The sequence below is a fragment of the Apteryx rowi genome, unplaced genomic scaffold, assembly GCF_003343035.1.
Source record: "Apteryx rowi isolate R43461 unplaced genomic scaffold, aptRow1 scaffold_258, whole genome shotgun sequence".
In the NCBI taxonomy this organism is placed as follows: domain Eukaryota; kingdom Metazoa; phylum Chordata; class Aves; order Apterygiformes; family Apterygidae; genus Apteryx; species Apteryx rowi.
The window spans coordinates 924,891-949,511 of record NW_020448952.1 but is presented as its reverse complement, the minus strand read 5'-3'; the positions used below and the strand labels follow the sequence as shown (position 1 = coordinate 949,511).

Sequence of the window (24,621 nt, the reverse complement as noted above, 5' to 3'; positions counted from 1 at the left end):
TGATTTTTAAGATGGAATGAATTTAGCCGTATCACCCAGTTGTCACAGAGGCATGCCTCAGCTTTTATTTTCTTTTTACAGACTTGTATTACAGAGTATGGCCTCTATTTTTGTTATGTTTTCTGATGATTCTGAATATTAGCAAACCAATTGTCTAGAAGTTGTGTGAGATGGGAGTATAGTAAGGAGCTTGGGAATTAAACTTACTGCTGCATCTAGCTTCCACTTGAATAGAGACCATGGAGCTGTCAGGCAGCCAGAAGTGCTCTTATTTTCTGCTCTGGCCCAGGTACAGGCTAGAACAGATTTGAAACCAACCAGATATCAAGGAACTATCCACCAGCAAGAGTCCAATATAATGTACAACTGCATTCTTGCCTCTAGCATATCCATTTCTACACCCACTATGTTATTTCCTTTGGGGATTGCAGCCAAGATAGTTGATGAACTGACTTTGCAAATATGCATCCATGGGAGATTCTATCATGCCAGAAAGAATCTTCTTCCTGTTTTTTTTCCTCTTCTGTGCCCCTAAAGTATGTAAAAAAATTTTTGAAGGAAGCAAAATGGTTAACTGTTCTAGTACAAATATGAAAGATAATTACCATTCATTGAAATGGATTCTGTGAGAAATAAATAGTTGAAGACAGTGTCTAAATTCATCTCTCATGTTAACTCTTTTAGAGTCAYCGGGGCATGAAGTTCACATATGATGACAATAAAATGTCAGGGCTATTTGTCAGGGGAATGCAGTTGATCTTTCTTGGTCTATAGTTTCAGTATAGGCTGAAATGCCTTTCTTTTTATATGATGAACTTTATCAGATGTGTGTGAACATCTCTGGGTGGTTTCAGACTACAGCTATGTAGTGTATTATCTGCACTGTACTATAATCTTCATTAGTCTCCTGTGATAATATTGATGACTTTCTTTTCTTCAAAATCAGGGTGAAAAAGGTCCTCAAGGTCCAGCTGGACGTGATGGAGTACAGGGTCCTGTAGGACTCCCTGGTCCTGCTGGTCCAAGTGGTTCTCCTGGAGAAGATGGTGACAAGGTGAATCCTTATAATTGGCATTAGTGCATCTCTGAGGCCTTGAGTACGGTTCTCTGGCAATAGCTATCCTCACAATAAATATGGCAACTAATCAACTCTTACCAAAAAAGAATACCCACCCACCCCTCCCAGAAAAAAAACTATTATATATCTGAGGGACGGATGCCACAGGAAGTCAGAATTTGTGTTCAAGAACTAGTAGACAAACATTTATATTGGCAAAAAAACAAGGATGAAAGTGTAGCAAAATAAATCAAGGAACATGATGTCAAATTTGATTTTTGCCTATTTTAGAAACTTGGCTTACTGAATGAGTAAGATGAGACATTCTTGATATGTATAACAATTYGGAACCACTGTTGCTAGGCTGAGGGTGTCATAATAAATCATTCACAGCAGAGACATCCTGTTGACTTTTGACAGAATTTAGAACACAGCAGCCTTCAGGATCATGTTGCATGTTCGTTTGATTCAGCACTGTTCTGTTAGTTAACATAGTGTGAAGGTAAAGACTTTGAGTCTTATGTTTATAATGAATTACTGTTGTTATGTTACCAACAGAGAGTATTTTCTGTGATTTAACATAATTTTCTTTTATTATTGTATAAAGAAAATAATTTTTTATGACATGGTTTCTTGGCAATTTGAATAATTTTGAAGTTTTGAAATATTGTACATAACAGTGAGAAGTAGTTGTTCAGTCATGTACAGTTAGATTAGTCTGTAAATCAGAGTACTTTCATTATTAGTTCATATTGAAGGTGACATGAGGAACACAATTTCCTTTATTTAAAGCTCAGTTGCACTATACTTCAAAGCCAGGTCTTGTTGTCCTTTGCAGTATAGCAGTCAATATGTGGATTAATATGTCATACGATTGGTCAATGCAGAATTGTCTCCTTCAGGCTTTCACACTTGAAGCTGCAGCTTAAAACAGACAGAACAATCATGTAAAAGGGAACACTTAAAGATAYTGTGATATTGACTTCAGCTAGGTGTGAAGGAGACCATTCTAAATGAGAAGTTTAACTTTTAACTTTCAATTACAGGGTGAAATTGGTGAACCAGGTCAGAAAGGCAGTAAAGGTGACAAGGGAGAAAACGTGAGTAGCAATGTCCTTTGTCCAGTACATACTTCCTAAATAAAAAATGTTCGTGCATAAAGTATGCAAGTCACATTGCATACATCAATGAACAGAAACAAAGACACATGTGAAAAATGTTCTGCTGTTTACTTACTCTATAAGGATTTTTTTCAAAATAATGTTAATGTTAAAGTACATTCCTAAGCACTCTTCCTGTATAATTTTAATTCATCCATTTTACACTGGAACTGGAAGAGACCAAGAATAGACATACATTCTCTTACTGTGTCTAAGGTAACTTGACTGACTGGATTGTGTGATACCGAGCTTTAGCTTAATTTCCGTAATGTTAAGCTATATGAAAAATCAGTAAAGAAATCTACTACCATATAGTTTTAACTTTTTTTTTAATATTTAATTATTGGAGAGCAAACTTAACTAATTTCAACATTTCAGAACAGTGATGACCTCAGATGAAAAGGTTTCCACAAGTTTTCAACTATCATCACTATGCCCATCAGTGAACTTGCGATTAATCAGATTTTATCACTCACATACCACCTATCTGCAGCTTTGAAACCTCAACTGCTACCACAGCTGCCTTTGCCAATTGAAGATTCTCCCCTCTTGACCATTCTGATTGGTCTGTTTCCTTTTGCTCTCCAGAGCAATGGAAAAAGGAGTCTGACGACGTCTGAATGAGTGCTTGCAAATCAGTTGCAAAGAACCTTCAAGCAATACTTTAAAGTCTAAATGTGTGTTTGAGTGAGATTAGAAGATGCCTAGATCTTGTTCTGGGCCCTATTAAATGAACTAGTAGGTAGAAGCATGCTGTAGTGTAGGAGCAGTGGATTCAGATCTGATTTAAGTATCATGCATGCTAATTCCATTTTTCATGGTAACTCTCCCTGTCTCTAGGAGAGATGGGATTCTTCCTATGAATCCTTTAGTTTAGAGATATGTCACCACAGGCACTAAAAACTTTGCTTCTCCCATTGCCATCATATAAACCATAGTTCCATAGAGTGAAAGAATAAAAGATGGTCATTACAAAAGAGAAGAAATACATATCTTGAAATTTCAGACTCTCTGAAAAATAAGATGCCCTGAAATATGCATAGAACCCAAAGAAACAAACAGGCTACAAGAATTAAGAAGTCCCTGTTCCTAATCTCCTCATAAAGGAGAGAATAACCTAGCAAGCTCTTTGAATTCAAGCATACCTCTGTACTAATTAGAATTCCCAGCCTAGAAGGTACAGAAAATATCTTTCTCGTTTGAAATCCCAGACTAAAATGCAACTCTTTTAGGTGTAAGGCTTTATACTTTCTTATTTCCACCCCTTATCAGTCTACTCCCTCCAGCTGCTGCAAAATGCAGATTCAACCTAGGGCACCATTTTAACCCCTTCATAAAGCAGTACCCTGCATTCCCATAGTCCCAATGTTAGACATTCCATTACATCACATCTGCAGATCAGACTGCTAAAATATACACWGTATAACTTACAAAGTTATAATTCTGTAAGGGGCCTGGAAAAATTAAGAAGTTCCCACTTGAATACATTTATTTTTTGCCATTCTGTACAGAAGAGGTTTAGTATCAAGGAGACTTCCAGTGCTCAACAGTAACTCAGCATTCAGATGTTGCACTTTCTCATGATTTATGGAAGTCAAAATAACAAGCTTTGTATTATCACAAAAACCTTTTACAATTTCATGAAAACTGATTCAGGTAATAAGCATTCCATCTAAAGATAAATTGTTAGATTATGCTTTAAAGGTTGGCCTTTTTCTGCACAAATCTCATTAAAAAGTCTGATATTTTTAATTTTGAAAAAAATTGTTTTCATCTTGATTCATGTTTGCATGGGAATCTATTTTAAATATCCTGAAACATTACAAATATAAGTGCTTTCAATGAATGTCAGTTTAAAATTTATTATAGACATGCAAATCTGGGTCTTTGAGAGCTAAACAAATAATGCTTGGCTGTACTGAATGTAAAAGACTAGCAAATAATGCTACATATTCTCCGGAGAAGTGTAGAAATGCTTTATAGACCTCAATCATGCAAATATTTTTCTCTCTGTATTTGCTGTTCATCTCATTCCAGATGCCATAATCACTGACTTTTCTTCTTGGATGTTTGTTTGTTGCAGGGTCCTCCAGGTCCACCAGGTCTCCAGGGTCCTGTTGGTGCCCCGGGTATAGCTGTAAGTAGTCCAATACTTAATCAGAGCAAACCTCAATCTTGCCATAACCAGTCTGATACTTAGAAGTTTTTAGAACTGCATGGTTATTTGTGCTGCTTGCTGAGGAGTAGGTTTCAAATCACTGTTTACAGATGTATCATTGTGCCCTTATATTCAGTTGTTTATTGTAAACAAGCCTGCATAGTTGCTGTTATATTGCAGACTTACAGCAGGGCAGTAATTTGAAGGAATCATTGAAACTGAAATAGTGCAAGTAGTGAATGGGGCCAATCCTTTCAGCCAACTTGTTTGATTGTATGTATGACAGTCAGTAGGAAAATCAGCTTGGTACCAGAAGCATTTAAGAGAGAGTAGCTATTTTTAAATCCATCTGATAACCAGTTGGGGTTTTTTTAGAAAGCTTTGAATTCTTCTATCATAAAGATTGATAAAACTGTGTACTTCTTGTATTTTACTGATATTTAGGTATTCAAGAGCTAGAATGTGTAAGCAGATGTGACAGTTAAGAGCTATTCAGRGAAAATTCTTGTGAGACATGCAATATTATTCGACCTACCTTAAAYCAGGGCATATGCCTGTATTCTATTTGTATAACAGATTTCATTGAATGGAGCTGGTATGATGCATTTGAAAAGATATTAGGGCTAATTCTAAGCCTTCTTGCAGTTGTTTTCCAGTGATTTCAGTGGATTTTTTTCTGATTTTATGAGGCCTGTGATATTTCTGCTTTTCACTCTTTCCAAATAGGGCGGTGATGGGGAACCAGGCCCAAGAGGTCAGCAAGGGATGTTTGGGCAGAAAGGTGATGAAGGTCCTCGAGGTTTCCCTGGCCCTCCAGGCCCTATTGGTTTACAGGTAAGTTCCTTTATTATTTTGCTCTCCACCTATAAGAACTCTTATTTCTGTGTCTGAAACTGAAAAACAGAGTGTTGCCTACTATTACATACGTGATAGCATCAATTAATAATAGCTAAAAGATTCGATGTTCATAGATTTCATGCATGAATAACAGATTTAATGATGAAGAAGTTTGGTAGGATGCTCTGAACCTGAATTCCTGAACAGGCTTTAGAATCTCACTCAGTAATTCATTTATTCAGGCAAAACATTTGTGCTTGAACAAGAGCACATTCTTTTACTAGAGATACACATTTTAAAGAAAAGATTCAATCTAGAATACTATTTTACTTGGTCATTTGTAATATTTTCGCAGTRGTTTTTGGCAGCATACAGTATTTCTCAGTGATACTGTTACAGACACCACTTGTGTTCTGAAAGATTAGCAGAACTCTGTGATGCATATACATAGCTGCCCACATTAGCAAGTTCCTATGGTTTCATCTCTCTTCCTGTTCAAAATGTTATTTAATGAGTCCAAAGACACAAAGGAAATACATATTAAAATTTAGGCTTCTCACTGTTTCATCCAGAATTATAGTCAAAAAATCTTGCTTTTTAAAAATTTAATTTGCTTAAGTATAGCAAAACAAAGAACAAGATGTTTAGGACATTTGATTCTTTTTCATGTACTTAACATTAGCACACAGAGCAGTTTGAAACTATTTCTAATCCATATATTATGCTTCAGTATGAATCATATTTAGTTCCATTTCTAAAATTGGAAAACTGTAGCAATGGTGAGTGAATATACTAAACAGCATGTGTCCTTCCTGTCCACAGTGTGTCAAATGAATCAGCTGTTTCACTAAGCCACACCTTAATCTGAGTTTATCTTTTTTAAAATTCTATCACATATTGCAGTTCTATTGCATAYTGCAGTTCACAAAACTTACAGTGAAGTTTATAAAATATTGCAAAATACCATGGAAGAACAGTTCACTACTGCACCTATACAAGCCTCTTATGTAGATTCACACAAAAGAAGTTATTGCACTTGAAAAAGAAAACTTCTTTATTTTCAGCAATAATAAATCAGGAAAAAAGTGATTCCCAAATTTTATTATGGTTTGTTTTGTTTTTCAGTATTTTAAAGAGAGTGAAATAAAATTATCCTTTTTATTTTTCCCAGATTTAGGATGCTGCTTTTATTTAAAATATTTTTTGAAGATTAATATATTCCACCTTCAACTTTTAAGTTTAATGGATACTAATCTACATAAATATAAAAATCTATTAGATTGAGACTTACATGAATGAATTATTTCAAATGAGGAGTTATATTTCTCTGATTCTTATTTCCATTTGAGTATGTTGGTCTATGGACTAAGATCCTGTATATGCTACTGGTATTGAAGTACCAGTGAGAAATCAAGAGCTTCTTTTATTCACTAACACAATTCTCATGGTAATAATGATCTATTTGGGAGTAACAACTTTATTTTTCTTAGTTCTAATATTCCATGGTAACTATATCCCACTTGTTTTGATTAAATTCTACTGATGGTACTTGGACATTAAGTAAAAATATTTGTATTCATAAAAATGAAAATAGGTAATTCTGAATATTTATTAACTTAATTGTGAATTTCTTTAATATTTGAAATATAATTTCAATAGTATTTTTAAAAAATACAGAAGTTGCTTACAAAAGAAAGACAAAGTCAAGACAATTTTTAAAACTATAGCTTATCTAAGTTATCTCATATGCAATTTATGGCAATTTTACTTAAACCTTGAAGTATAAAGTGATAAACACCTCGATTATCCCTTATTATCAAGAGGAACTGAAAAGACTCCCAAAATACCATGTCCAGTAATGCATGAAATACTGATTCAGTGAAATCAGTGGGAGATTTCAGTGTTAGAACTCGAGTTCACTGAGAGGCTTTGGAGACCCTTTCAAAGAAGGAAATATCAAGTAAATGTTTAATTGCCAAGTCCAAGTCTAGGATTCTGCCGTACTCACTGTTTGGTACAATTATCTACAAAATTGTTATTTAAAATTCCTCACAGTGAAAGAAAATGTTAAAGTCAATTCAAATTTTATTCATTGAAATATTACAAGGTTACAAAAAAGGGTGGAAAAAGTAAGAAAATGTGAATGTATACACATGAATACTAATCAGGACCTAGCACTGCTTTTAGATTCTTCAAGAGTATGTTGGAGGTAAATCAAAATTTCTCCATAAATAAATAAATAACAATCCCCCTTCTTCTGGGAAGGCATGTGTGGAAAATTGCCATCATCTTTAACATAACGTACTTGTTTAGAACTGTAAAGGGGAGAGTTTTCAAAAGCTGAACATATTGGTTCTTGAATACCACAAATAACATCAAATTTCCTTTCTGAAACAAGCTATCGGAAATTGCAGAAACTGGAATTCTAGAAGAAAAGTATTAGTAAAAGAATAAAATCAGTTTGCATTTCCTTATACATCAAACATTATTTTTAATGTATATTTCATTAGTCGTATTTTTCACAATGAAAAACAATCTTTTCAGACCTTGATAAATGTGTTATAATGACACTGAGTATGATATTGTTCAGGATTTGTAAACTATCTGCTGTGCAATTTTAGAATTACCTGAATCATTTTGTATTTATTTTTAAAAGTTAAGATATAGTTTAGCCAGAATAAAGTAATGTTAGACAGTAATAATGAGACATGGTTTATTTAAAATATTTTGAGAGGCATGATAGAAAATCAATTCTAATTAACACATAACATTGCTATAACAGACACTTTGGATCATTATACTGGAACTAAATATCTGATAATAAAGACTGGCATTTTCTTCAGAATTATCAAGTCTTCAATTCATTATCACTCTTTAGATAGTTTATACAATGTTTCTGAGTAGTTAAATATGAGTCCAGGTTGAAATAGATTTAATGTGTCTGAAAGCAATAAAAACACCTGCTGCTATAAATTGTATCATATGCCCATATGGAAAGAAATATGCACTGACATCACTGCTCAGCATGTACTCTAATCAATACATACAGTTTAGTGAAGATGTTACTATCAGTTATGGCTTCCATTTAATAGAATACAGTCTATTAACTTTTAACATAAACAAAGACTAAAATACAAAAACCACTGCATCRTCAGATGAATGAAAGGTGGCTCTTTCATGCTGATTATCTAACAATAAATAGGCTGTCACAACAACCACAATGCACTGAAAAGTCAGTCAAGTTTCCACAACAGTAGACAGCAAGAACAAACATCATTTTTAGAAAAGATATGCCAGTGCAATGGCACTCAGCAGGATTCATTACTTCCCTTAGACTCCTTGCTAAAGTAGTTATATGGCTTCCAATACTGAGGTACCTTAGGTACCTTTGCATGCCACTTCACTGTGCTGCATTAATCATGGGGKTTTTTTTTACATACATCTGTATCATGGCATCAATTAAATATCCAAGCCTCCACTGGAATCATGACAATGTTTTTCAAGTCAGCCACTTCAGCCTGTCTGTGTCTGAACTTCTTTTTCAAAATGTTCTGCTTCAGCTGGTGTAAACATCCCAGGACTACATATATATTTGCTGTAATATAAAAAAACTCCTTCTAAAATTATTTTTTTCTTTTAATGCAAAAAYGTTTTGTCTTTGTGTTTCCCCTCAAGTTTCACACACAGATGTGATTTATATTGTTTCACATTGATGTATATCTCATCACTCCAGATACTCTACTAATACAGTTTTCTTTTATCTTCCATGTTTTTTAGGGTCTACCTGGCCCACCAGGTGAAAAGGGTGAAAATGGCGATGTGGGCCCAATGGTAAGACTTCCCTATCAGACACTCTAGGGGCCATAAATAATCATCCATGTATTATTATCTTTTCTCTGTAGCTTGCAATGTGATAAGGCACTCCTAAATCAAGCACCTGAATTTGGTGCCTGATTATGAAACTTTTTGTGTATTATCAGCTCTTTCTGGGATTTACTTTGCATCTATCTCCTCATCTCTAAAATGAAGATTCACGTAACCTAAGGACTTACTCTAAAGAGTAGGTAGGAAAGCAGATGTTATATCTATATGAGACAGGGCAACAGTGAGAATGTTCATGAAAGAAAGAGAAAAAGGAGACACCCCTGCACTGGAGAGAGTTTGGAGCTGCGTCCCTGAAATAGGAGCTTCAGGGCACTGTGCCATAGCATCAGGGAACCATAGCACTGATTCCGTGGGACTGTATTTGCAGGTCAACACTAAGACAAAGACAAAAGATGCTAAATAAATACTACTTGGCTATATTTACTCTGTTTCTGTGGGTGATCTTGAGACTATGTCCTCCACTGTATATACTGTTTATCTGTAATAAAATGCCTTCCGGGCCCTGAATGAAATGCAAGCTCTCTACAATTTATCAATACATACACAATATCTCCAGCACCCTATGCCAAGCCTGGCTGCTTTATTATTGCCCATCTGTAGACACAACATGCAGCTCTGTCACCTGGCTGTGACAGTAACATGGCTTATCACAGACAGATAAGATAATGCTAGGGTCTTTGGACAGTGGAAGGGGTATGCAGGTAACCTTCAGGGTAAATACAATGCAGGAAGCCTGTCCTCGAGAGTCCTAAGCATCAGATCATTCCCAGTTCAGGTACTGTATAACATAGCCTGAATCCCCAATCACGCTGTGATCTCATGTCTTGGGCAACAATCTGGCCCTACAGCTTGTGTACCACTGTGAAGATTAAATGTCCTCTACAGGTTGAGTATATTATTTCTCATTGACCAAAAAGCCCCATTGGACTTATTTTTTATGATTGTAAATATACTCTGTTTTCTCTCTGATACAGGGTCCACCTGGCCCTCCAGGTCCAAGAGGTCCCCAGGGTCCTAATGGAGCTGATGTAAGAATCAATCTATGTTTCAGTTATCACATTCCTTTTAAAATTCAGTAACAAGCATTATATTTGGGATAACTAACATCTTTCATCATTGTAGGGTCCTCAAGGCCCCCCAGGCTCAATTGGTTCTGTTGGAGGTGTTGGTGAAAAGGTGAGAATGCTGATAATATCCTCTGAAAAAGAGAAACCGTTGGAATAGGAATGTGAATATACATTTTGATTTTTCTTCTGGGCTATAGAGATACATTAGAGTTCCCAAATATCCTTCATTGACTTAATAATTGTTGACAGTCATCTAGTTATACTGCTAATAGCTGATTTACAATGGTTGGCCTTTTATTTCACTTTTTACATCAAAAAACATTTAACAATCAGAGTAAAGAGCCTTGGAGGAAAAGAGGAAGTTTTCATGTGAATTAGGTAAAGTTATGATGATTTCCTTAATTACATAATTTGATGTCTAGAATAACATTATTGGCTTCAACAGTATTTTTTCATTTTATGCTGGTGTGCCTCAGAATACCATTTAGCCTTCTATCTGGAACATTAGAAAATATGAGCTACTATCTAAAGTATCCATGGTAAACATATCTTTGGGGGGAAGTAGACCTGAAGCATCAATATGTATCCATTCCTCATACAAACAGACACAGTTCCAATAAATTCAAAAGTTTGAGGATAATTTGTGGTAGCTAAAAACTTGATCCAGAGTGAAGCTGTATGATATCTGTTCTTCAAAATTATTTTCATTGATATTTTTAGATCAATATTCCGAAAATGGGGGATGGGGGATGCRTGTAATTTCATACCTTACCAAAGAACATGTCATACGCTCTCTTTCTTAAAGGAAAGATTTTGTATGCAATAGCCTTTATTTAATGGCTTTTTTGTGATTCATTTGAATCACCGGCATAGACTATTTAAAAATGCTGAGCAAACACAAAATTCAAAAGCCAGCCCCTTGAAATTCCTACTTATGTATTTATTTTAAAAAATTAGATGACTTCAGCCATATTATAGGTGTAAATCTTAAGGCATTTTGCTGTAAAGTTATGGATTTAGTAAGATTTTTCTTTAAATTTGGGACAGGCAATTTGAAAAAAGATAGTGGAATGAGCATAAGGTAAAGGAAACAGAATAGAAATATATTCCAGGTTACTGTATATATAACTTGTTGAGAAACTACATAGATTGCTCTTGAGTCTTTAAATATTTGCCACAGAATATCATATGCATTCAGTAAGACACTGGTGTCAATGAATCCTAGGAAGGACAGCACATATTGTTGATAGTTTTTCAGAAAATGAAGCAAGTTTTCCCTAGTCCCTTTTTCTTCCTGTCCCACCAGATAATTAAATGCACAGGTACCTTTTCCCTCATCTTCGTCATTCACCATCACTGAACTTCAGCACTTCTGAAGTTGTACTTAACTTCTGCTGCCTTTCATTTCTCTACATACTCTATTTGATACAGTGTACAGCTATTGCACCTCTAGGTACAAACCCATCAGAGCTATGCATTTACAAATACTAACTTGAATACCAGGTCAATCAAAACCATTTGTATTTGCCATGATGCTCTTCTTAATCACTCTCCAGAAGCATGTGACTGCTTAACAGAGCCATAGATATTTTTTCTTTTCAAAAGATAAGGAAGCTGCCATTGTTTTCCCTGATCATTTGTAAGAATAATAATAAAAAATCACAAAAATCTGCAATTCATCCTACAGTATCTTGCAAGCTTCTCATTCCTCTGTGGTAACAAAAGATCTTTCTTATGATACTCTTCAATATAGTTTTGACATAAAATTTAGGTTATGCGTCTCTCTGGGTTTTTTTTCATTAAAATAATTTTTCTTCAAATGGCCCCTCACTTATATTAGGGTCATGTCAAAAGGAATCACCAACTCCTTATCAGTAATACAAAACTATTGTTTTAATAGAATCTTCAGATGCTTCATGATTTTTTCTACAGGCCCATCAAATAAATCACTTAGCAGTGCTCTAGGATGCAGTGAAGAGGGTACTAGAATGATATGACATAAAAATAGTGATGATGGCTTGATGGAAAAATGTCTTACTTTGTCCCTTCTTTGTCTTCTGAGATCAGAGTGTACTGATCCCAGGCAAATGAAAATACTGATTTTATACAGTAGATTTTTCATGCTGGTGCTGTCATATCTGAAGCTGACAGTGCTTCATTGCATCTTCTGTTTCAGTTATGTACACTGAGCATCAACCCATCTCTTGGTAACAGGGGCTTTCTTTCGTCTTCAATCTATTTTACTAGTAATTGCTAAAAATATACAAAGCAGTATGCCCTTGTGCTTGATTGCATTATTTTTTAACAAGGATATTCCCTTTAAACTGCCAAGCCTGTGACATTGTTCCCCCAGGCTATCTTAAAAGGGAGTTTGACCTCATAAAGAGCTGCAGGATATAGTTTTCTCTCTGGGAAAAGTACCAAAAACACATTTGTATGCATGAGCTGGTAAAGATGGCAAAAAATCATTGGAAAAAGAGAGTCTGTTTGTCAGTGGAAAACAGAAAAAAATGGGCACTGTGGGGAAAAAAAAAATTTCTTTTGACCCCTAGGAAACAGAGAAAAAATACTTATACTGAGAACACTACAGTCCAGGGTTGCACCATTACAGCTTTAAAAAAATGCTTAGATAAAACTATGCCCCATTGAAGTCTGTAGGAATTTTGCCATTGGTTTCAATCAACTCTTTCATTTTCATTGTTTCATGATCAAATTCTATTCCAGTCATTTTGTAAAAACATTGACTTCTGTTGCACTCCCTGCTCTTCAGTTTCTTCCTGTGGCTCTTCTGTGTGATTTAGAGTCCCCAGTTGTGACAGTCAGCCCACCAAATTTAATTCAAGAACATGAAATTCAGACTGTGCATCACTGGTTGTCATTTTTATTTTCTCTTGCTTATTTCCCATATTCTCTGCATTCATATAGAGATGCTTCCAAGCATATAATTTTACAGGTTTTTATTCTAATTACTTTCCTCCTCCTTCTCAAGTTTTAATACATTCCAAGGTTTTTCTTAGTTAGGACACCTTCCTTCTTAATTTCAGTTCCATTTAATGAGTTCTGCAAGCTTAGAAATAAAAAAGAGTTGTTTTGTCAGGAGGAGTTTGGTTTTGTGATTCATTCACATTCACATGGTGTTCCTGAAATGGGAGGACAGTTCACACTTTTAAACAAAACATGCCTTTTCCCTTTTCTCTTCTTCCCATATTTTTCCCCAATGTTTTTCTTATTATGTCAGCATGCTTTGGCTTCTGGATCACCTTCAAGGAGGACACATCATGCTATAGATTATACAATGCAGTGTTGATTGTAGAGTGCGGAAAAATATTTTGGCATCTTCCCTGTCACTGTTGTGGAGTGAAATACATTGTTCACTTTCATATTTGTATGGTTGAACTACAAGGAGATACTTTGTCATTAATACCAGGGTTTCAAGGTCCCCTTATCTATCTGGCAAACTATAAACAATTTTTGTCACATTTAGTGCCATGTATTTTTAACTAGCTTGTTGTTTCCTCCGCTGTACACATAAAGGCCTAAATGATCAAAGACATCTGCAGTACAAATGTGCATGTAGCCTTGCATTATTAATGCCTGTAGCCTCTGTGGAATAGTCCAGAAGTCTGGAGACTTACGCTCAACCAGAACCACTTAAAACCAGCTTCCACTCGGAGACTATTCTCTTTGTTCTGCTTATGATTGAGAAAAAGAGCAAGACCAAAATGTACCAAGACATATTGATCTCTACCTTGATGTCAAAGACCTAACATGCAGATATTTAATCTAAATACACAGTAAATTGCTCACAACTTCTGGAAACTAGGCCTTAGATGTTTACCTCAATCAAATGTAAAACTACTATTCAAAAAAAATGTATACATGTAGATTGCTTTTTCTATTTGATTTCACCATAAAGTTGTAGAGTATGAATTTACCACATGGAAAGAAAACAAAACAAGTAACTGAAACCTCAAGTTTGTCTTCCACAAATCCTACTAAATATAAACTCAGTTTTCTAAATTATGGCTAATCTGTGATAAGTGCAATGAGTGATGCAAAATGAATATCTACAGAAGCTAAGAACTCTTTTTATAGCCTCTCAGAGTTTAAATCTGTTTTACTATAAGAAAAAGTTTGATATTAGAAAACCACTACACTAATCTAGATTTATAGTCCTTCCCATTATATTATTCTAAAATAACAGTACACTAGTAAAGAGTCCAACCCAGCAAACAAGTGAAATCAATACATTAGGTGCCTCATCAGTCATTGATTTATACTGCAGATGGAAGTAAGAGGACTCAAAATCAATTTAATATTCTGGCCCTACGTTTAAGAACATGGCTAATAAGTTTGCACAGATATTTCCATGTGTACACATGTCTACATTGTCTACCCACCTGTTTGGATGTAAACATTTAATGAGTGCAGACTCGTGCATAAGGACAATAGGGTGCGGGAGATTATTGGCTAGTTTGGATCTCCTTTGTAATTTTGGGCCTCTAGATCTTATTAGTATTTACACTAAGATATTTAGTCAAAATGTGGCTATGGCAACTTATGCTAGCTGAATATCTGGCCTTCAGATGAATTACTTAAAAACCTCATATGACTCACTGTCTCTATCTTTTCTCTTCCTTCCCACCTCCCCAACATGCTTGTAAACATAATCCCTCCCAGAAAATATAACATTTCCTTAGAATTTCTCTTTGGATTAAATTTACCTCTCCACTGAGCCATAATATAGACCTATGTACAACACAGTCACATATGCGTATCTATGTGACAAGGGTTTGTCTTCTAGGGTCACCTTTTTTTTTTTTTTTTTTTTGTGTGTGTGTGAGGATGTCAAAAAGGAGGAAAAAGTGTAATTGAATCCTCTTCACCAGCCCGAGTCAGTAGCAAGGCTGTCTCTAATTCTTACAAAATAAATCACTGTATTCCAGAATAAAACCAAAAGGTGGCAGACTTCTATCCACTATCTCTGTCACTGTACTTTGTATGGACAGTTTTCTAGAACTAGTCTTAAAAAGGAAAGATCTGGCCTGATGACAGAGGAGGAAAAAGTTCCAGAGGTTCAAAAAATCTATTAGATCATAAAATATATTTCTGCAAAAGAACGTATTTCCCATGAAGAAGGTTTCTCTGATTCTGAACTAATRCCATCCTTACCGAAAAGGCAAAGAAGGAAGACAAGGATGAACAATAACCTATAGATTGCACAGTTATTTAATAGATACAAATATGCACTCTCTAAATACATATCAGCTACAATCTTCCTTATCAAAACATGTCTAACTCCCTTAACAGCTGTCTGAAACAAGTATAACCTTTCCTAGCATTTAATGTTTGGAATATAAAAATCCATATCAGAAAAAGAAAAGATTACATATGGGGAAGAGTCACAGCTTTTTTATAGAGCAACATACGATTTAGAAGTATTACTGTGAGATTAAGCCATAACTAGACTAGTCTTCCACAGATGCCCTTTGAGGAGAACTCCTGACGTTTTCTAACCCTTCCACTTTTGCTCTCTTCCACAGTGCTTCTTTTGTGGAGTTACTATGCACAGAGCCCATGTGGGCTGCCTGCATCTGCCAATTTAGACATGTGTGCTATAGCAGGGATCCATAAGATCCCAAGAGCACAGTGTTCTCCCAGTGACTCCAAGTACACTTCAAAAGCTCAGAGAAATTGCAATCCTGTGCAATGTGCTCTAGGTGACCCTGCTTGAGCAGGGGGGTTGGACTAGATGATCTCCAGAGGTCCCTTCCAACCTCAGTGATTCTGTGATTCTGTGATTCTGTGAAAGCCTATCATTTCCCTTCTTTTCATGAGATCATAAAATGAAGATGAGGTTGCCAATGGGAAGGGGAAAGAGTGGTTTTCAAATCAAATGTGAATCATTGTAAATTACAATATCCTTTGGCAAAAGGCAGAAAAAGAATTTGCTCCCTGGGAAGCTTAAAATGGGATTACACTGGCACAGATGCTTGTCAGGCAAAACTTTGCACAGTCTGCACTCTATGTCACCCATTTAATTAGTCCTGCAATAGAATATGTACAGAGAGATCCTCACACCTTTGGGGAACCCTGCTGAAGGGCTATATTTAATTTAGGTCTATATTCTGGACTCTGTTAGATAGAATGTATATTTATCGATATTCCACTAACTTGAATAACATCAATTTGTTTGCTAATTCCAGACCTCATTCTCTGTAGCTACAGAAATCTAACCTGACTGATAGTTGTCATGGACAAAAAAACAATACTAATGATGCTCCAGATTCAATAAACCCTATGTAGAGGATAAGAAAAATTAAGATTATGAATTTTCATAGAAAACACACTTAAAACCTACTTGTTGACCTGAACTATCCAAAAGACATTTTATTAATAATGAATGCTGTATCACAGAAGCAAATTAGTCATACTAATACTTAATACTCAAATGAGTATTAAGTACTAAAAAGGATAGCTACTTAAGATCAATGAAAATTTAAATAAGTTTAATAAAACAAACTGCAGTTTCTAAAGGCAAGTTCACCCCCTGGAAGTGCCCTTTCTAAAGGATATTTTAATATTGCTTTCAAAATTCTGATAATCTGTTAATTATCTGATTCTGGAATTCAGTTGGGTAGTCATATCTTCTTCCATTCATCTAAAGTAATATTTATATTGAGCCAAATTCTGGTTCTAGTGAGGTCATCATGCTGCCATTAGCTTCTGTGAATAAAAGTTCAGTATCTATAGCATAAGAGTTTGTTTAAATTTCATCTTTATTGATTTACCCTTTTACACTCTCTGCATGGAAATGAGAGAGATGCATGTTGTATTAATTGAATTGTCATAGGATGAAGAGGGGCATGCAGGTCATACAGGATATGATGGATACACAAGCTTAATTCCAAATCTGTGTTTGAGTTCAGTTAAGAAGATTGGATGAAATTAATTTTCAGCACTGAAGTATTCATATATTTAGGCATAATTCAGAAAGGTTACTGGCAAGGTTTAGTTGGTTTCAAAAAGGTGTATATATTTACCTCTAGTTATAACACTGCTACAGGAAAAAGATCCCCCCATTAACAGTTAAATTGAGAAATCCTATGGAATAAAAATATATAATTCTCAACTCAGCACTCCATGACAATCACAAAGCAGGTTCTGTTGTCCCTTCATAGATTTGTGTATCTGTGTCTAATAGCTAAACATTTTAGTACCACAGTAATTTTCTATAAAGGTTTATTTATCAGTCTACTGAGCTAGAAAATAATCAGCCAAAACTAAACTTTAAAATGAACAATTGCAAAGACAGTCTTTGACATGTACAGTACTGTGTATTGGCACAAAAAAAGACTAAATTAACTTATATGTTCATTTAATATTGTATAATCTTTGACTTGCACAGATTGTCTCCATATGGTGTTCTCCTCAAAGCCATCTGGTTTACTAAGCAATTTCCATCACCAGTAATACACAGGGTATGCCTCTGTGGCCTGTGGTGAAAGTTTTATTAACTGTTATGCTATTATTTTATCCTAACACTTTTTTTATTATTATTATAACACTTAACTATAGAAATAATGTTTTTGTTCCATTGAAATTCATTTCCAATTAGTATTCCCTTATTTGTAGGGATTTGCTTCCAGGCAAAAATATCTGTTCTGGAGAAAAAACATGCATAGTCAATATATTTCTTGGCTTTTTTGTGACTAGAAACAAAGATGACAAACAGAAAATTTGCAGTACATGATAAAGAGGAAGATTTTCCAAAACCCAAAGGGAATGTGCATCTCCCTTTCTAACTGAAAGCTTAGTCTGATAGTTTCTCTCTAAAAGTTCAAATTCCATTTCAGCAAAAATATATGGGAGTAACTCAACCCCATTTAGGTAGACCCAAAGAAGGACAGTTCCTGTAAGCTGTTCACATGAATAAGCGTAAGCAGTATGTCATAACAGAAGTAAATTCACAGAAATATTCTATTTACTGACTCATCAATTTATTGGCATACATTTACAGGGTGAACCTGGAGAAGCTGGTAACCCTGGACCTCCTGGAGAATCTGGGACATCTGTAAGTATTTTGTTTTCATCTTACCATTATTATGGTTAACTAAGGTATCTGGCAGTGCTTACTTCAGAAAACGTAATCAGATTGCTTGTGCACTTGTGTACATTTTCTTTAAATTTCCATTGAAGAATTTCTACCTTTGAAATGTAATTTGATTGTTTATAATTATAGCCACATCTTTTACTGTAATAATTAGAGGTCAAAGCTGAAGACTTCATAACAGTGTACTCACTTCTTCCAAAAGTATTATCTTTGTCATGCATGTTTTTCTCTCTGAAGACAGTCCATTGATGCAAAATAGGTTCAGATTCATATCTGGGTGCAGAGGTTGGCACTCAGACCTGAGATTCACAGGTATTCCAATCTGGGACTGAGGGCCTAATTTCCCATCCACAAGCCAGCATTTATTGAGAAGGAATAACATTGCCCAGATCTGAGAAAGAGTTTTATCATTGTAATCTTTTTTTAGCCACCCAATTTCCAGACAACTTTTTTGTGCTTATGTTTTCTGCAGGGTCCAAAAGGTGAAAGAGGAGAAAAAGGCGAGGCTGGTCCACCTGGAGCAGCAGGACCACCAGGTGCTAAAGGACCTCCAGGCGATGACGGGCCTAAGGGTAACCCCGTAAGTGAGCTTACTAATTTTAACACAAAGCACTATGAAGCACTGCTGAATGAATCAAACCTTTGCTACATATAAAACTGTGGATTAATTTCTACATGAGAGCTAAATCCATTGTATTCTTCCTAAAATACTTTGTGATGATTGTTACCTTCTTCTCAGTGGATGACACTTTCCTTGCTTTCTTCCCAATTTATCTAGGGCCCAGTTGGTTTTCCTGGAGATCCTGGTCCCCCTGGCGAACCTGGTCCTGCTGTAAGTATACTTAAAAAACAGTTTTAGCTCCTAATCTTGGTTTGTACTAAATTCTAGTTACCCCTGCCTCTCCCTTGTCTAGGGATGAGGTCTTGCTTGTAAGAGCTATTGCTTTGGCTATTCATAAATTTCTTAAATCTTAAAGCAGGTTTAGAAATCTTTAAAAAATTTTGAAAATAGTGTCCTTAGAAAAATGCTCTGTAGAAAAACAGTGCCCTTATATTTGCATATGAAACTAAATTACTTGATTTAGCTGAATTTGATAATTTGCTCATTTTCTTGATTTCTGTAGGGTCAAGATGGTGTTGGTGGAGAGAAGGGTGAAGATGGTGATCCTGGTCAACCTGTAAGTTGTTTCTGTCATTTTGTGTCAGCTTCATGTTCACTCCTACCCTAAATCAGTGGTTTCTGTAAATTCATATCCCTAAAAATACTTTCTAAATAGATTCTTTTTTATATTTTATTGAAAAATAATAATCAGAGGCAAGAGCTCAATTTCTTTCAAAAGTAGAAAGAAATGATGTGTTAAGGATTTGTGCCTGAATTGCTGAGAAAGCACTAAAAATAGAGCAGCTCTGAGTGTAACAGGGAATGCTGCAGCTATATAATCTTCATCAGCTCACCTGATGAAATGAAGCAAAATCTTGGTATTTCCACAGTATTTCATGTCACATTTAAGATTTATCTGAGCAATAACCATATTAAGCATCAAAGTCCTTATATTTCTGAAGATCACCATATCAAAACATAAATTTAATTTCTGATTGCAAAAAAACTAGGATTTCCTATGTGGAAAGCCCCATTTCCAGCACTGAATGTTCTTATTATCAGGGAACTATCCTATACAGTACAGTTTGGAAAAAAAAAAAGGTAGTGCATTGGAAGACACGTGGTTGGAACTAAGTTATAAACTGGGGTTTATGTGCACGCTTCAGGAAATTAGTATCTATATGTCTTACTTAGAAGTAAATACTTTTAGAATGTTAAGTGTTCATGAAGAACAGCCTATCAAACTATTCAGCAATCCCACAATATTTACAAGAAGAGTATCACAGCTACCCACATGAGGCACACAAGATTTTCAAAAGAAATGCCACTTACATGGCAGCTATCTCATAGATGATGATGAAAGTGTACAGCACCAGTAACAACCTGAGGACCTCACATTTGAAAATTTGCAAAGACCACACACAGGAGAAGAAAACTGAGAAAGTTAGAAAGTTAGAAACTCTTTTTAATAGGGTTAGGCAGTAGGCTAAGACCCTGTGTTACGTTAGTGCAGCCACCTTTTTGTCTGAAATGTTTTGTTGCAAACAGGAAGCGAAAAAAGAATGGCTGCATTTTGTACAGTAACACAAGGTGTTAAAACTTTCAGTAGACCCCCCCATCATATCCCAAGGAAGGATTTGCTGAGTGAGCAGGTATCACTTCTGTGTGTGTTTTTATGGTACTTACTTCCTGTCCATTGAAAGGGGACAGTGTATTGCAGAAGAAAGATGATAACTTTATTCTTTTTTGCCACTGAGTTCATCATTTTCAATTGCAGGGTCCACCAGGTCCTTCAGGTGAAGCTGGCCCACCTGGTCCACCTGGAAAGAGAGTAAGTGATTTCTCCTTGTTTCTTGTACTTTCTCTTTTTGAGACATTATGTTTTAGAAAATTTCAGCTACTTGTTTTCCATGTTGTGACACTCGTATATGATGTTTGCAGTCTCTATTCAATAATGACAAATGAATTGAAAAATACAAACAGCAGAGAAAACCCATTAACATGGGTGATGTAAAGCACTTTAATCTGCCTTGAGTTTAGCTATTAGGATCTGGCACTTTGAGGAAGAAAGAGGTATGTCAAGATATACAGCATCTCCTGGAACACAAAGCAGGAGGAAAATAGCTCTTAACATATAGGTTGCATAATGGTCTGTCTATAGCTTGAAATCAAAAATTGCAAAAAACTGCACTGGTGAGAACCTGAAAGATCTCATGCTCCTTCTGAGACTGCTGTATACACACATTTATAAAATCAACACAAATGTTACACCTTTCCTGGCTACCATTACTCTCATGAAATTCACCTATTTTGTAACATTCAAGTAAATTTGGGGCAGTCTGGAAGCATTAGCAGCAGCATAACTTAGAACTGCACTTACCTGATGAGCAACCAGGAGAGCTATATATCCATCAGCATGAAGGCTCCTATTTGCCAACATCAAGAAGAATGAGAAGACATAGGGAAGAATGTATTCCTGGCCTATAAATGTGCCTTTTCTTTTCAGCCAGGTGAATTCAATGTCAACTAGGGTAAGAAACTAGCATTTTTGCTAGTTTGCTAACAGAAGTAGCTTTTTTTTTTTCCTCTCTCTCTCTGTACTGGAATAAGAATGAGAACAGTTCAGCTGAATCAGTTCTACAAACTAATTTCAGCTCAGGTTTCTTGCTATTATGTCAAAAAGAGGTAGCATCCTTCCTGATAGTACTGAAAGCTGTGTCCTTTGTACAATAACATCTACATTGTATTTTACCAAGCCAGCTAAAAAATTATTTATCCATATGGTCATACTGGAAATCCACATTCAAATACCCAGTTGGGTAAAATCTGCCAGGAGACAAAAGCACAGACATCTATTTTGAATAAGATATTATGCACTTGGTATTGTCAAACATGCTGTGAAGGACTGCGAGTAAAGGAAAGCACTGCAGACATCAAAAATGCATAAAGACTGATGTTATAAGGTAATACAAAACATCATGCTTAGGTGTATGATTGCTGGTAGGGGGCAGGAAGAATGTGCCTGTTTTAGTGTCTTTAACCTTTGAAATAAAATAATTTCAGTTTAGTTTCTGTGAAAACCCATGCCATCTACTCCACAAACAAAATTAGCAAGCAGACATTTCTGTAACTGATGAAGCCATTCCATTATTCCTAAAGTCTTTGAAGCTTCACAGGCTTTACAAATACAGCTCATCAAAATCAGTAAATAATGTTATACTTATAGAACTGTATGATGCATCAACCTTTAGATCTGCTTCAGAGAGCAATTAGATGCAGTTTTTACACTTAAAAAAAAGACAGCATCATTAAATGTAAGCTGAGAGCTATTTAACAAAATGTGTTAAATTGGTCTATTTAATAGGCTTGAGTGAACTGACATGCTTAATTAGTTTTATCTATTTTACACAATAATCTATTTGCTGCACCAACTTGCAACACATTTATAATACTGCAAATGATTATGGTAGCATTAGGAATCTTATCACTAGAACTGGAATACAGCTTGATTGAATATTAGCCATTAATGTTTGTTCTGCATCAGATTACAACTTCCTACTTTATTACATGGAAAGGCAGTAGCTTATTCCTAGCAGAYGGGACATATTGCACCTGATTATACTTAGATGCAAAAACACTGTGGAAATACAAATGTCATCCATAATCTGTGGTTCAACACATTTCCAAATTAGTGATAGTGCAAGGAAAAAGCTATGTATAAGTATTGCCAAGTGATCCCATTCCTGAATTCTGAAGAAAACACTTTGTAGCATCAAATTCTGTATCACATGAGTATGTGAAAGCTTCAAGCTTGTAGAAAGCCAGTGTTGTACTAATGTTATACTTGAAAGAAACAATGAAGGATTGAACGCTTCATACTTTGCTGGCATAATGAAGAAAACATATGCTCTTCATTAGTTTTAATCAGTGGTATGGTAGAATCAGTTTCAACAAAAAGCCCTGGCAAATGTCCTCTCATTTGGATTAGGACATGTCTTTTCAGTAGTAATGCTGCTGCCTATAGAGGTGCAGAGCTCTGACAAAACTACTAGAAAGCAACATTACACCTCATTTTTTGCTTTTCTGTCTCTAAAATGACAAGCTGAAAGCTGATTCATACTGTTAAGTCTAGTCCCTTGAACTCCTCATCCACACTTTGTCCTTCATTAATTTTCATTCCCCCTTTCCCCTATATTTATTCAATCAATGCCTCTTCCACCAATCAATGCTTCACCACTTTCTCAGTCAAAGTTTGTTTCATTCACATTGTTCTATGGTCTTTTTTTTTTTTCCTATTGTATTCGCTACAGTAGCTGAGCATTTTCTCATTCTCTAGACCAATTCTGTTCCCTAAGCCCCTTCTATCCTTCTCCCATCTCTCTTCATTTCAAACACATTCTCATGCACTTAAACTGCATCTCTGTATTACTGCTTCACTATCCCTGTAATTACTTCTTGCCAGTGCTGGAAGTCCCTCCATATCAATGCCTGCATTGGCCCCCCTTCCTTCAGAATCAATTACTGTCAGTCATATCTGGGCAATTTAATGATATTAAACTGTTTAGTCCAAAAGAACTGGCATGTCCTGCTTGAAAACGAAATCTTGTGAAAGTTTTGCTTATCCATAAACCCTTGGTAACTTGGAATTGACCTGAACTCAGTTTCACTGCCCAGTTGTATGAAATTATGTTTGTTACCAGGTTTCTGAGTTATGAAAAATAGGTGTCTAATATTGCTGGTTCCAGAGAGGTTCCCCCAGGGTTTCCTGAGAAGCAGCTTCTAATGAAAGACATGGACATGAATACAGTTTTCCCATTGTATCTGAGATACTTCAGCTACAGATACATAATTACAGTAAAATTCAAATATCAAGGGAAGGCCAAGAATAAGTTGATTTTCCTGGTTAGTGATGGGTAATACCAGTAACAGGATTACTATCAGTTGGTGAGACAAGCAGATATCAAAACTGTTTTACTGTGGTGCTCTAAAGGTTTTGACAATAAGTACCAGAGGTTTGAACTAGCTCTGGGACTTACAAAGGGTCTTATGGACAAGCAGTATGGTGAATTTCTTTTAAGAAATACCATTTGGGAAGTACATGGCAGAATGATGAGCCTGCTCCAGATTTCTGCTTTGCAGAGGTAAAATTCCCTAGCTTTCAAATGACCAGTTAGCTCAAGTCTAAATCAAAATAAAAGGTTAAGCTCAAGTTTAAACCAAAGAAAAGGTTAAAGCCTGTGACTGACACAAGAATAGATCATTAGCACATCCAAAAATGCATGCCCTAATTAATATATTATTTTCAGACCTAGTGATTGCTCTTCCAAAAAATACTTCCACAGATGCCTTTCAGAAACTGCTATTGCAGTAAATGCTTTTGCTTTTATAGGGAAGAAATCAGCCCATCTTCCGAACTGAATCTTACATTCAGATGAATGACTAGGTTAAATATATATATTTATATGCCAAAAATATAATCTAGGAGTAGCACACACTGTGTTATAACCACTGATAAAGTCTGCAAAAGTGATTACATATATTCTTGAAAAAAATTAATTTTAATTCAATCATAATTAATATTTTACAGATTCTGACTTTTGAAATGATCTTTGCATGTAACAAATCAGATAAATGAATGCTCAGAAGGCTTTGTAAATCTAAATGGTTATGGTGTAAGTAATCATAGTAATTGTGCATGCGAATCTAGCATGGATTTGTGCACACACTGTTTAGAAAATTAGAG

The 24,621-nt window shown here is 35.5% G+C and overlaps 1 protein-coding gene across 6 annotated transcripts in view; it reads left to right on the top strand.

Moving 5' to 3' along the window:
• Positions 1-24,621, top strand: part of COL11A1 (collagen type XI alpha 1 chain) — a 172,188-nt gene that overhangs the window by 126,657 nt on the left and 20,910 nt on the right. For all 6 annotated transcript variants that reach the window (XM_026067285.1, XM_026067286.1, XM_026067283.1 and 3 more), the window contains 12 exons: positions 947-1,054; positions 2,104-2,157; positions 4,301-4,354; positions 5,102-5,209; positions 8,990-9,043; positions 10,072-10,125; positions 10,220-10,273; positions 18,185-18,238; positions 18,750-18,857; positions 19,056-19,109; positions 19,402-19,455; positions 20,656-20,709. In XM_026067285.1, coding sequence (XP_025923070.1) covers positions 947-1,054; positions 2,104-2,157; positions 4,301-4,354; positions 5,102-5,209; positions 8,990-9,043; positions 10,072-10,125; positions 10,220-10,273; positions 18,185-18,238; positions 18,750-18,857; positions 19,056-19,109; positions 19,402-19,455; positions 20,656-20,709 — 810 coding nt within the window. The remainder of the gene's footprint in view (positions 1-946; positions 1,055-2,103; positions 2,158-4,300; positions 4,355-5,101; positions 5,210-8,989; positions 9,044-10,071; positions 10,126-10,219; positions 10,274-18,184; positions 18,239-18,749; positions 18,858-19,055; positions 19,110-19,401; positions 19,456-20,655; positions 20,710-24,621) is intronic.